This window comes from Castor canadensis, chromosome 5 (assembly GCF_047511655.1).
Source record: "Castor canadensis chromosome 5, mCasCan1.hap1v2, whole genome shotgun sequence".
In the NCBI taxonomy this organism is placed as follows: domain Eukaryota; kingdom Metazoa; phylum Chordata; class Mammalia; order Rodentia; family Castoridae; genus Castor; species Castor canadensis.
The window spans coordinates 157,485,643-157,499,652 of NC_133390.1; the positions used below are offsets into that span (position 1 = coordinate 157,485,643).

General features: G+C 41.4%; 1 protein-coding gene across 1 annotated transcript in view; it reads right to left on the reverse strand.

Annotated features, from left to right (window-relative positions):
* Positions 1-2,972: 2,972 nt before the first annotated feature.
* The window catches only part of Cdk5rap1 (CDK5RAP1 mitochondrial tRNA methylthiotransferase), a 31,820-nt gene continuing 20,782 nt past the window's right edge, over positions 2,973-14,010 (reverse strand). Inside the window, exons 14-15 of the mRNA XM_074074562.1 lie at positions 9,267-9,407; positions 2,973-4,783 (exon numbers count right to left, since the gene is read on the reverse strand). Coding sequence (XP_073930663.1) covers positions 4,703-4,783; positions 9,267-9,407 — 222 coding nt within the window. The 3' untranslated portion in view covers positions 2,973-4,702. The remainder of the gene's footprint in view (positions 4,784-9,266; positions 9,408-14,010) is intronic.

Here is a 14,010-nt window from a genome sequence, read left to right on the forward strand (position 1 = left end):
AAATTAAATAAAACAAGCATCAAATGCTTTGTTCCTCATGCTAGCCCAATATGAACATCATACAGGGGCTAGAATCCATGTTCTTCATGTTGAACACAGAGGGACACAGTCCAAATTCAAAAAGGGAGATGGAACAGAGCAGAATAGAACCTGAACACACAAACTAGGCAGCAAAGTGTCTGTAGGCACTTACTCATTGACTATTGATAGGTCCAGCTAGAGATCCTTGAGTAGAAGGTCAAGCCCAAAACATACACAAAGGAATGCTGGGAACACAACTGCCATCTGTATGCCAGGCAGAGACCCAGTGCTGCAGACCGTATCTGCTCTGGAAAAGAAGAGCTCATTGTGGACACAAAGACCAGACAGGGGCCACAGACTGAGCTTGCCTCACAGCAGAACCCCAAAATGGCCAAATCACATTATTGCCTTCAGCTATTTTCTCTCCAGGCAACAGCCTCCTACGGTCAATCTCACTGTGATCAACAGCAGTGCAACCCATCCCACTTTCCTAGCCAGGCTCTGGGAAATCATTCGTTTTGTGTGTATGTGTATGTGCATGTGCATGTGTGCAAGACAAGTTCTTGTTATGTACCCCAGGCCCATCACCTTGAATTCACAATCCTCCTGCTCAGCTTCCAGAATACTGGGCTCACAGACATTTGCCACCACAGCCAACTGGCTAGCTAGAAACCACTCTTGACTCCCTCTCACCAACACACAGAGTCCTGCTGACTCTGCCTTGAGAGCCTTGCTCTCAGGGAGTTGCTTCTCTCCCTCCCCTCCCTGGGACAAGTTACCATCACCAACCACCAGAGCAACCAGACTCTCTGCTTCTGCTCTGCCACCTACCATCCATTCTCCCCCTAACCTCCGCATCCGAGAAGTCAGCATGCTCTTCATAAAGCACAAACTTTTTCTATTTAAAACCTTCTACCCGTTGATGTGGATGTGGAAAAATGAGAACCCTTATGTATTGATTGTGCAATGTAAAAGTGGTTCTGTCACTGTGGAAAACAGATTGATTATTCCTAACAGTGAACATACAGCCCAGCAATTCCACTACTGGGTATATGTACAAAAGAACTGAAAACAGGTACTCAAATTCTGTATATATGATTCATGGCAGTTCTAGTCACAATAGCCAAAAGGTGTAAACAACTTAAAATGTTCATTTTTGGATGAATGGATAAACAAATGTGGTATCTACATGCAATGGAATATTACTTGACCATCAAAAAGAATGGAGTACTGATAAATGCAACAATGTGGATGAACTTTGAAAACACACTAAACGAAAAGGGCAAATATAAGGTCACATACTGTATGATCAATTTTTATGAAACACTTAGAACAGGCAGTCCATAGAAACACAAAGTGCATATGGTTGCCAGCAAATTGGGATAGAGAAAATTGAGGAGTGACTGCTAACAGGCACAGGGTTTTCCTTTTGGAGTGATGACAATGTCCTGGAATGACAGTGGTGATGGTTACAACTCTTTGTGAATATACTAAAAGCACTGAGTTGTACATTTGAAAATGAAGATTAATGGTTGCTGGAAACCAGGCATGAACCCTGGACTGGGAATAATGGAGTTTACACAGCCTCTTCTACCATATTTTTCCCAGCACCTGGTGTCTTGACCTTTGTTCCCACATCTCCTTGAAGAAAACAACCTGCTGTGTCCACATACCAGCCCCCTGATGCAAAACTAGATAAAGTACCAGAACTGTTAGGAAACTCCCTGATGACAGATTAATCAATGTGTTGTAATTAAGCTTCATTAGCCTTAGGAAAATTAGCACACCAAACCTCATTCATTTCACCTTGCATCAAGAATTGTTAAAGTTTGATTTTTACCCGAGTCTTTTCCCTGTACTGACCTATAAAATAAACACTCTGGCTCAGGTAGGCGCTCACGTTTGCCATCAGGAACATGCAGCCCTCCCAATTCCAGCCTTCTGTTTTATGTTTTATGTCTATATATCTCTGTGTGTGTCTCATTTATCATTCCCCGATGCTCTTAGTCAGGTTCACCCAGCATACCCATGCAGGTCTCAGGCAAATGGTATGTGAATTTCAATGAGAAAATGGGCTGAAGGCTCAGCTCAGTGGTAAAGCATGTGATTAGCATGTCATAGGCAAGGAGGGAGGGAGGGAAAGTGGGGATGAGGGAAGATGCTATTTAGACAATGTAGATTTCAAAGGAAAAAATATTACCAGGGATAAAGAAGGTCATCTCATAACTATAAAGGAGTTAATTAAGTTGGGTGGAGTGACTCAAACTTCAGAAATCAGGAGGATCATGGTTCAAGGCTACCCCAGGCAAAACATTTGCGAGACCTCATTTCAACCAATGCCTGGGAGTGGTGTTACACACTGTCATCCCAACCATGCAGGGAAGCAGACAGAAGGATCGGGATCCAGACATTGAATCAGTAGTAAACAAAGCAAGGCTGATGGAGTGGCTCAAGTGGCAAAGTGCCTGCCAAGCCAGTGCAAGGCCCTGAATTCAACCCCCCGTATGGCCAAAGAATAAAAGTACATAAGGCAAAACATGGCAGCAATTGTAAGGAGAAATGGAACAAATCCACAATTATTTTCATTAACAGCCAATAGAACTTGATAACCAAGGCTATTAGAGACTTGAACAACCTGAGTTGACTGACATTTACAGAATTGTTCACCCAACCACCAAATACACATTTGCCTCAAGTGTACCCCAAATATATCAAGACACATCATATTCTGAGCCACTAAACAAGTCTCAATAAATGCAGATGACTAAAATCATATAAAAAACCCCCATCTTCAAAATAACCAGAGGAGACTAAGACGGAGGTATGCTTCAAGCAGTAGAGGGCCTACTTTGCAAGCCTGAAGCCTTGAGTTCAAACCCCAGTCCCACAAAAAAAAAAGAAAATTGTCATATAAGGTATATTTTCTGACCACAGTGGAATTTCTTTTTTGATGGTTACTGAGGTTTGAACTCAGGGCCTGGAGCTTGCTAGGCAGGTGCTCTACCCTTGAGCCATACCTCAGGCCTTTTCACTTCAGTTAATTTTCAAATAAGATCTGCCATTTTTGCCCAGGCTGGCCTGGACCATGATCCTATTTATGCCTCCTGCATGGCTGGAATGACAGGCATGCACCATCACACCCAGTTAGTTGGTTGAGATGGGGTTTCACCATCTTTTTGCCCAGGCTGCACTTGAACTTGGCTCTTCTGGATCCAAGGGATTAGGGGATTACAAATGTGAGCCACTGTGCCCAGTCCCAAAGTAAATTTTACAAACTTGTTGTAAATGCTTTTTGAATAAAGGACTGAGTAAAGTGCTGGTGGCTCTCACCTATAATCCTAACTACTCAGGAAACAGAGATCAGGGGGATTGCGGTTCGAAGCCAACCCCAGGCAAATAATTAGTGAGACCCTGTTTCGAAGATTACTCAACCAAAAAAGGGGCAGCAGAGTGGCTCAGGCGGTAAGTGAGCCTGCCTGGCAAAGGCAAGGCCACGAGTTCAAACCCCAGTGCCACCAAAAAAAAAAAAGGCTGAAGAGCCATAACAAACAAGCTCAGTAACAGATGGACCCTGAGAATAGAAACCAGTTTCCCAGGCCAAAGCAATATCTGAGGAAGAAGTTCCCACTGAAACTCCCAAGGCTGTCATGCAGATTAACAGACACATGCAGCAAATGCCTCAGCAGATCCTATTGTGCACAGGCTGTTTTAGAAACAAACAAGGGTCATTTCCTTTTGGTAGAGTTTACCATGTTCTGTAGGAAACCCTCTTTTGTATGTGTGTGTTTGTGGTGACAGGAATCGAACCCAGCACCTTGAGTGTGCTAGGCAAGTGCTCTAACATTGAGCTCTACACCCAGCCTTCACATAACTCCTGAGCAAAGAAGTGAACCAAAGTCCTAACTCCAAATATTCCATGTTACCGTGTCTTGGGGTTGTTTTCATGATGCCCACAGAACAAAATAACTGCAGTAGACAATGGGTCAAGAGCTTCTTCTCACAGCCTATTAACGGGTAATGGCATTTTCCAAAATTCCAAGTGCTCTCAGACCTGAAGGCAAAGAATGAACTGACAGGCTAATAGAGTTCCATGAGGGAAATCGTCAGGCAAAACAGATTGACTAGGGCTGGTGGAGTGGCTCAAGTGGTAGTGCGCCTGCCTGGCAATCGTGAGGCCCTAAGTTCAAACTCCAATCCCTCCAAAAAAACAGCAAGTAAGGTGAGGCAACAGGCAGCTGAGTCACTGGCATCAAATAAAAATGTCAGAAAGATCTAGAGCAGTCTCCCAAGCAAGTGGTCTCCCCTCCATCCTTTCCTTCAGGCTCTATCACATAGGGTCCAGAAAGAAAGACAGAGGTTGGCAGTGACTGCAACAGAAACTAGGCTGGGAAACACTAAAACAGAGGTGTAGAGAAAACAGTAACACTTGGTTAGAAATACCAACCAACACAAAAGTGAAAAGTAGAGAGACAAAGGGGGCATTTAGTTTAAGTAAATTTAATGACTGTAGAAAGTGTTCCCATAGTAGCAAAGATGCGTCTTCCCATTTGATGCAAAGTTGCTTCTCCTTTTTCCTTGCAGCTCCGTCTCCAAAGTTTCACTGCCTCTTCCAGCAGTGACCAGACATGTCTCCTGCCTTATGAGAAGGACTGCCCAAGTGCACTGAGGCCAGCCACTCAGGTCAGCAATATGCCAAGGAGTCTTTCAGAGTGGTCCTACAGAGGCCATGTCCTTTGAGTGTCTGAGAGCTGGCAGAGGTGATCTAAAAGAAAACCAGTCAAAGGCAAGGTAACCAGGACTGCACCATGGGGACTGAATGTAGAGCCTCTATAGGAGAGGCACCAAAAGGAAGCTGATGGAGGTGACAAGCCAGCAGAGATGGTGTGGCTCCTGTGTGCCTCCAACTCTGGGATAAGAGATGTCTGATGCAACAACAATGCATAAAAAGTAAGAAGTCAGGGTGGGGGGGTGACAAAGGAAAATGATGGAGGGGGTGAATTTCATTAAGATATATGTAAGCACTTTTGTAAATATCACAATGGACCTCCAGTACAACAATAAAAAAAAGTATTTTTATGTAAGCAAAAATTAATTGGAGGTGCTCTAAGAATGGTGCAAGTAAAAAAAAAAAAAAAAAAGTCAGTCACTGCTCCAGTCAGTCCAGTCCTCCCCAAACAACTGTTTGTCCCTTTTCTTTTGGGAGGTGGTTCAGTCCCAATTCTAAACATAAGATTTGGATGTGAGCCACCTGTCTTCTGGTCCCAGGAGTGAGCTGGGACCCACGCTGGGCTAGTTAAATCCATCATTAGAATATTTACAGCCATAATTTGGTGGGAAAAATTTCTCTTTCCTCTCTAATTGAGGGCTGAAAGGCTGGGACCCCAAAGTTACCAGTGGTCACATTCCTCACCAGAACAAGTCAGTCCATTAGAAAATATTTACTGAGTGCTTATTGTATACTAGGAATTACCCCAGCTGCTAGACATACAGAGGTAAACAAAACAGGTATTTCCGTGCCCTCAAAGGAGCTTTTAGAATAAGACAGGTACTAAGTATATATACAGATGCTTTCAGACACTGGAAAGTGCTATGGAGATAAAGCAGGTTAAGGACGTAAACCAGGACGAAAGTAAGGCAGCGAAATTGCTTCAAAATGACAATGTCCAGGAAAGTCCTAAGAAGTGATATATGAAAGTTAAAAAGAAATCCAGGAGAATCTGATGAATCTTAGTAATTTTTGAAAAAGGATCTAACTAGGTAGCCCAGGCTAGCATTAACTCATAATCTTCCTGCCTCGGTCTCCCCAGTGCTGGGACTACAGGCATGAGCCACAATGCCTGACTTAAAAATATTCTTTTTTTTTTTTTTTTTTTTTTTGCTTTTTAGTGGTACTGGGGTTTGAACTCAGGGCTCTGAGCTAGCTAAGCTAGGCAGGCCCTCTACCATTTGAGCCACTCCATCAACCCTTTTTTGTGAGGGTTTTTCGATATGGGGTCTTGGGGACTATCCTCCAGTTAATATTCTTAATGTAGGTGATAGTTACATGGAAAAGTCATCAAAGAATTTACTTTTAATGTGAATAATTTTCTATATTTATGATATATTTCAAAATAATAATTCATTTAAAAAATACAGAAGCAAAAGACCAGGGAAGAGACTTAAGAGACATTCTGTAGAAAAAGCTGAAACAAGCTACAGATGGAGAGTGCAGGAAAGCACGTAACTATTTCTAGCTTGAGCAACTGAGTGGTGCCAGAGTGGTTCCTGAGATGGAGAAGGCTTGAAAAGAAGAAAATTGCAGCAAAGTGGGAGAAATTAATTCTATCTTGGCCACATTAAGTTTAAGATGTAAGAGAGATGGGAGGTAAATGCAAATTTCTTGAGAGAACAGGGAGAAATGAAAGAGAAGGCACAAGAGGCAGCAATGACATTAGAAGATGTCATTTGAAGACATTCCAGGTAGGGCCAAGTGTAGTGGCTCAAGCCTATAATTCTAACTTCTCAAAAGGCAAAGATTGGAAGGATCACAATTCAAGGCCTGCCCAACAAAATGTTCGGAAGACCCCATCTCAACCAATGGCTGGATGTCGTGGTACATGCCTGTCATCCCAGCTATGCAGGGAAGCACAAATAGAAGGATCCTGGTCCAGGCCAGCCCAGGCATAGAGCAAGACCCTATCTCAAAAATAACCAAGGCAAAAAGGTGCTCAAGCGGTAGAGCACCCACATAAAAAGCACAAGGCCCTGAGTTCAACCCCAGTACTGCCTTTAAAAAAAAAAAGTCCCAAGTGTGAAGACAGCACGTATGGGTAGAGAGGCAAGTAGGCTGGTAAAAATAAAGAGACAGGAAGTTTCATCTGATTTTAACAACATGCAACATGAGACAAAAACATTAGCAAAGATGAGTGATGGCATAGGCGAGTGGAGATTTAAGGAGAAAGAGTGGGAAGGCAATTGAATAGGAAAATATAGTAGGATGACAACTTCAGAGCCATACTGTAGGTTCATTTGCATTTTGTAGTCTTCATGCAGCAAAGACTTTTTTTTTTGCAGAACTGGGGCTTGAACTCAGAGCCTCGTGCTTGCTAGGCAGGTGCTCTACCCTTTTTTGCATTGGTATTTTCAAGATAGGGTCTAGAGAACTATTTGCCCAGGTTGGCCTAAAACCTTGATTCTCCTGATCTCTGCCTTCCCAGTAGCTAGGATTACTGGTGTAAGCCACCAGCACCCAGCTTGGCAAAGACTATTAATCCCCCAACATCCCTTCTCTTCTTGTTCCTCAATAACAGAACTCCCAATCTTTAGCTGGCCATTCAGAATGAAGACCATACCTCTCAGCTTCTTGGTAGTCAGGTGTGTCATGTGTATGGAGCTTCTGCAAAGCATCCTGAAAGGAAGAGGGCATGCCCTTCTCCTCTCATTGTTTTTCCCCTTCCTACTTGATAAAATACAGACATGGTGGCTAGAGCAGCCATCCTGGATATGAGGTGACCTGGACAAAGGCAGAACAAAAGACAGAGAACCTTTGAGCCCTGAGAGTCAGGAAGCAACCTATAGGCACCAGTCCTGGACGCTCCATATCCAGAGTCTTAGGAGGAAGAGGACTCCTATCTTATAGAAGCCACTGTATTTTGAGTTTTCTGTAAACACCCATAACCTAACCCATTATCTACCTGCACTTCTCCCAGCGATGTTCAGTTCTTGGAGGCAGATGCACAGTAAGCAGGTGACCACTGGGGTTGCAGTTTAGACGAAGAAGGAAAAGGAAATAAGAAAGTGAAATTTATGAGGCTCTAGTGCAGCTCAGAGACTCTAAGTGGAAAGAACTTGGGGACAACAGAGATTGGTGACAGAGAAGGAACCAAAAGACCCCTGGTCACAGCTCCTTCTTCATATTAGTCCTTTGTGTTGAATTTATGTCACTTGAGAACAAAAGAGTTTTGAGTAACTCAACATCACCTTTCTTTCTGTCCAAATAGAATTTTTCCATTTTGCAAAAGAATACCATACTAATACTGCAACCCCTTTTTCTCCAAGTGAGCCATAGCTACAGTGGGAAGAAAGTTAGAGGAGGTATGAGAAAACAACTAAAAGTCAAAGAAGCAAACTTTCAGAAGAAAGACAAAAATTACCAAGGAAAAAAAGAATGACTAGAGTAGTCTATGAAGGATTATTTCCCGATCAATCTCATTGCTGACTGGTAGGAATCACTTCACTTAGGAAATTCGCAAGTAATGTTTAAGGAAGACATTTTTGTAAGCCACAGTCAAGGCAAGGACAAAAGAGAGCGGGATCATTTAGTCCCATCCAACAAAATAATTGTGCTCTGAGTTTTTTGTCAGATGGACAGAACAAGGGAGCATAGTTCATGCAGGAACAGAAAAGTTCTGAGTGGTGATAAAATGTCCAGATTGAGTTACAGAAGTTACGTATCAAGAGAATGAGCCTCCTTTGCATGCAAGTCATGAGGTATGGCTCCCATCACTCAAGGCAGGTAATAAAAGCAAGGACAGAAAGCAGAGTGGAAGCTGAGGCACAATGAAGTAAGCAGGGCATCACTGGGCAACATCAGCAGAAATAGAAGCACCCTGTCTGCATCTCTCCCTACGTGCAGAGAAGCATCTCTGCTCCTGCTCACTCGTCAGAACATGCCCTGCCAGCAACTGGTTCCAAGGCAAAGAGAACCAAAAAGAAGGGAAGATGGCAGTGGCAGACCTGTGGCAGTATGAGAAGAGAAGGGAGGAAGGAAGGAAGGGAAGAAGACAGGAAAAACAGGAGGACTATCCCCCAAGTAAAGGGGGAAAAAGAAGGGAAAATTCATAGGCGTACAGCTACATCTGCCAGCCCAGGAAAGGAACCCAGGACACCAGAGCACATGTAAATTAAGGACTGTGGGTATCAGAAATCACAAAAGGTGTGTTGACCTCTGGCAGAGCACACCCTCAACTCACTCAAAATCACTTACACTCCTGGGCTCTCTGCTCAGGAAATCACACACTACTACATCTCCAAGCTAACCACATATCCCACCACCACCAAAAAAAAATCCCTTCCAGAGAAGGGGAAAAGGTAAGAAAAGCAAAAGGCATTAGCTAGGAGCAATCTAAAATTCAATCCAAAGTGCCCTTACACAGGTTGAAAAGAAATTTTTATTTTAATAAAAAATTGCTCTACAAAAAAACTTTATCCAGATTATCTAAACCAACACTTATTTCACAATGCAAAAACCTAAAGCAACATCTTACCTTCACCAGAACATAGTCCCCAGGCTGGGCTCTGACCTTGAGCCCAGGGTTAGTGGCATCCTCCATCTCTGCATCAGGGAAGATCACCTTAAGGTTTCCATCATTCCGGCCACACAAGTCAGCAGAAGAGCGTTTACTGAGCTGCAGAAAGAAAAGAGAAGAGTTTATGCATCTGTCACAGTCGTAAGTTCCAAGTGGGTCAAAACTGCCTTCTCTGTCTCAGACCCTCTAGGTTTTTTACCACAGAGCATTCCTCAACGAAGAAATCCTAAAGGCTCAATGTCTACTGCTGCTTCACCAACAAAGCCAGGGCAGGGCATGCAACAGAACTCCATCAAGTTTTGCTAACTATATTTTAATGAACGAATCAATGAGACTTTGCAGGACTGCCTTTTGCAGAAATGAACTTGCAACGAGCCCAGGTACTTGTGGATGATGAAACCAACCAACTTTCATGTTTCCCCATCTCATACTAATCATTTGGGTAGGAATGCTCAACAACTGTTTGGCCTGCTTACTTTCCCCTACATTTGAAGCCAGAGTCTCCTTCACAACCTGGGGCCAGAAGAAGCAAACCACTTTCTCTTTCCCTTCCAGCAATGACACAATGACAGAAACCAAATTTACCTCCAGCCTTAATCAGGAAACAGGATAAAACATAAGAAACAACTGTTTTCGACACTAGACAGCAGATCACACAAGGCTGTAAGAGAAGTGGGCCCTCCAATCACTCCCTCCTTTCAACCAGGAGGCCTGTACCAGCCTAGAGGGAAATTTCATGCAGGACATAGAGGTTCTCTCTCCATTAAGACAGAGAAAGGATCAATGTTCAGGCTGCCTGAGGTAGCTAAAAATTCTGAAGCTAATTTTGGAGAGAAGAGAGCTACACAGAAAAAGAGCTCTAGAAATATGTATGGGTTCCCTTGAGTCTGCTGACTACTAATATATGCATGTGCAGAGTAAAACTTCATGGATTAGGCCAACAGAGTAACCTGGAAACTGTCAGCTAAACAGCTCCCAGAGCTCACACAGTGCTAGAAATCATTTGTTCTACCACAGACAGTCTTCATTGGCTCCTTGGGACATTCAGTAACAACACCTGAAAGACCACATAATTAGTTGCAAGGCTTAACTATCCCTGAAATAAAAAAGCATTTCTAACAAAGCTTAAAAAAAAAAAAAAATCTGAGGGCTGAGTGGAGGTAGCTCAATGGTAAAAGTACCAATAACAATGATGGAATCAGCACAGAGATGTTAAGTCAACTTTAACAACTAAATACACAGATGAAACTTAAGTTTCACAGGAGAATAAGAACATAAAAAGGAAAGAAGTAGAAAATATATAAAAAGGAACCAAAGGTACCTTATAGCAATGAAAAATATAGTATCAAAAATTCAGTGGGTGATTGCAGATCAGACACTGCCAAAGAAAATAATGCTGAACCTAAACAAAATGAAATGGAGACAGAGACAGAAAAAAATGAACAATCTCAGTGACCTATGGAACAATATCAAATGGTTGGACATAGGCATAATTGGAGGACAGAAGGAGATAAGAAACAGTAAGGAGAAGTGAAGAGGGAACAATACAGAAAAACGTTTGAAAACTAATATGAAATTTCTCCAGATTTGATAAAGACCATAAACCCAGAAACTAAAATGCCTAAACAAACACCGAAGAAAACACAAAGGGTAAACACAAAGGAAACTATACCAAGACACATTAAACTGCTAAAAATACTGACAAAGCAAAAAATCTTAAAAGCAGCCAGGGAAAAGAGACATTTTATGTACAAAGGAAGGAAAGTAAAATTATCACACACATCAGAAGTATAGTGTCACACACAGACAGAATGTCACCTTCCAAATGTCAACCTAAAATTCAATACTCAAGGGAAATAAATCTTAAAAACATAAAGACTTTTTCAGAAAAACAAAAGCTGAGAGGATTCATTGCCAAAAAACCTGCACTGAAAGAAACATTAAACTTAGTTTTTCAAGCACAAAGAAAATTCTATCAAATGGAGCTTCAATGTGGACATTAGATCAAGGGCAAACACAACAATGGGATTGGACTATGAGCACATGATAAAAGCGAGAGCACACAAGGGAGGGGTGAGGATAGGTAAGACACCTAAAAAATTAGCTAGCATTTGTTGCCCTTAACGCAGAGAAACTAAAGCAGATACCTTAAAAGCAACTGAGGCCAATAGGAAAAGGGGAACAGGAACTAGAGAAAAGGTTAGATCAAAAAGAATTAACCTAGAAGGTAACACCCACGCACAGGAAATCAATGTGAGTCAATGCCCTGTATAGCTATCCTTATCTCAACCAGTAAAAACCCTTGTTCCTTCCTATTATGGCTTATACTCTCTCTACAACAAAATTAGAAATAAGGGCAAAATAGTTTCTGCTGGGTATTGAGGGGGTAGGGGGAAGAGGGAGGGGGCGGAGTGGGTGGTAAGGGAGGGGTGGGGGCAGGGGGGAGAAATGACCCAAGCCTTATATGCACATATGAATAATAAAAAAAAAAAAAAATGGAGCTTCAATGTGCAAAAGAATGAAGATGGCCAGAAATAGTGAACTTTTTTCTCATTTTTTAAAGATTAAAAAAAAATAATTTTCCTCAAAGAAAAACATCAATGACTTGGGATACAGAAGTAAAAATCTATAACAATCACATAAAAAATAAGAAGGATCAAAATACATTGTTATAAGGATCTTATATTACACATGTTGAAAGATGTCCTATCTGAGTTTAAAACAATGACCAAAAGGAGGCAAATAGGGACTTTCAAATCCTGCATTATATCCTTGTTCCATTTGCCCTTAGAAAATCAAGCTCTACTTGCTGGGTTTTTTTTGTTGTTTTTTTGTTTTGTTTTGTTTTGTTTTGGGCAGTACTCGGGCTTGAACTCAGGGCCTCACACCAGCCTAACTGCTATACTCTAAGTGATCAAAAACACAGGAGGGAGCTTAGTCTTTAATACTGCTTTTGGGAAACAGCAGCCAAGTAAGATTTAATAAGATTCTCTACTATTCCCTGCAAAATACTTACCTGTTATAAAAGGAAAAAAAAAAAGTTTACAGTCAAGAAGCCTAGCAGATACCATTTTCATGAAGTTTTCAAAGAAGCATCAGCAGTAGTGAGACAAATCAAATTTGTATGCCACCTCTTAGGATACAATTAAGAAACTTACATGTGGTCTGAGGGTGCCTGGTAGTAACCTAACAAGGTTAATTTCCCAATTTTGATACCTCTACTACAGTTGTGTAGTACATACTACAGCATTCATGGGTTTGGGACATGAAGTTAGTATCTTGCTCTCAGATTATTCACGGGAAAAAAATTCTTTGTACTGTACTTACAACTTTGGTGTAGATTTGTGATAATTTTATAATTTACTATCAGTACTTTACAAAGAGTACAGGTTCCATGATTTAAATGAATCAAGTGCAAAAGAACATTCATGAGACAAACAGGAATACTAGAACACTAGCTAAATATTTGATAATATTAAGAAATTTTTGCCAATTATTTGCAGATATGATATTAGTATTATGCTTATACAGTTTTTTTTTAAAGTCTTTTTCTCTTAGAGATACATACTGAAGTATTTACTAAAGAAATAATGATTTCATATGCTTGATTCAGAATAAGCCAGTAGGGATAGCAGAAATGAAGAAAGATCAGCTAGCTATGTTTTGAGAGGGTTGAGGCTAGTTAATAGACCATGGGTGTTTGTTACACTACTCTCTCTATATCTATACATGTTATAAATTCTCCATAATATAAAAACGGGGGATATGTGGGAACATAGGTTCTGGAGTAAGACAGACCTGGGTCAGAATCTGGTTCAGGTTTGTTGGTTGTGGCTGTTTCTGTTTTTGCCATTTGGCTTAGGCTGATACTATCAGAGAGTCCCAACAAACACAAACAGCAGACATACGGTTGCTTTGATGCTGCCATATCCCACAGCAAAGAGCAGGACAGTCCTCCTCAACCAGGACTTGGGAAGAGCCACAGAGAGGGCCTGCCTCTCCAATGACTGGAGCCGGTCACTTCACAAAAGATCTGGGTCCCTGACTCAACTCAACTTATCCCATTTTTTCATGCTGTAAATGATGGCAAGGTCCTCAGGCTTACCCAAGAAGCCTACAGGCACCTCAAATTCCTCAAGTACAGTACCTTTCTGTACTTCCTATAGTCATACTGTAGAAAGTATGACTTTAAAAAAAGGAAAGCAAATGACAGAACTGATTCTAAAAATATACATATGATTTTGCTTCCAGGAAGATGGAGTAAACATGTCTCCTTAGTGTTTCTGCTAAGTGCAACTAAAAATCACAAAGATTATATATAAAACAAACATAAGACACTGAAAAAAGTTCAGTGAACAATAGAAACTACCCAATATAAACAGAAAAGAGAATACAGACTGAAGAGAAAGAAAAAAAAAAGAACAGAGTCTTAGGTACCTGTGGAACAATAACAAAAAATCTATTATGGTTGACATTCATCATGGAATTACAGAAGAAGAGAAAGGGGGCTAAGAAAGTATTCAAAGAAATAGGGGCTAAATACTTCTCAAATTTGGCAAAAGATATGAATTCCTAGCCAGGTACGGTGGCACACATCTGTAATCCCAGTCCTTGGGAGCCTTAGGCAGGAAGATCGTGAATTTGAAGCCAGCCTGGAGACCCTTTATCAAAGGAAAAATGAAACAAAATATAAACTCCTGAC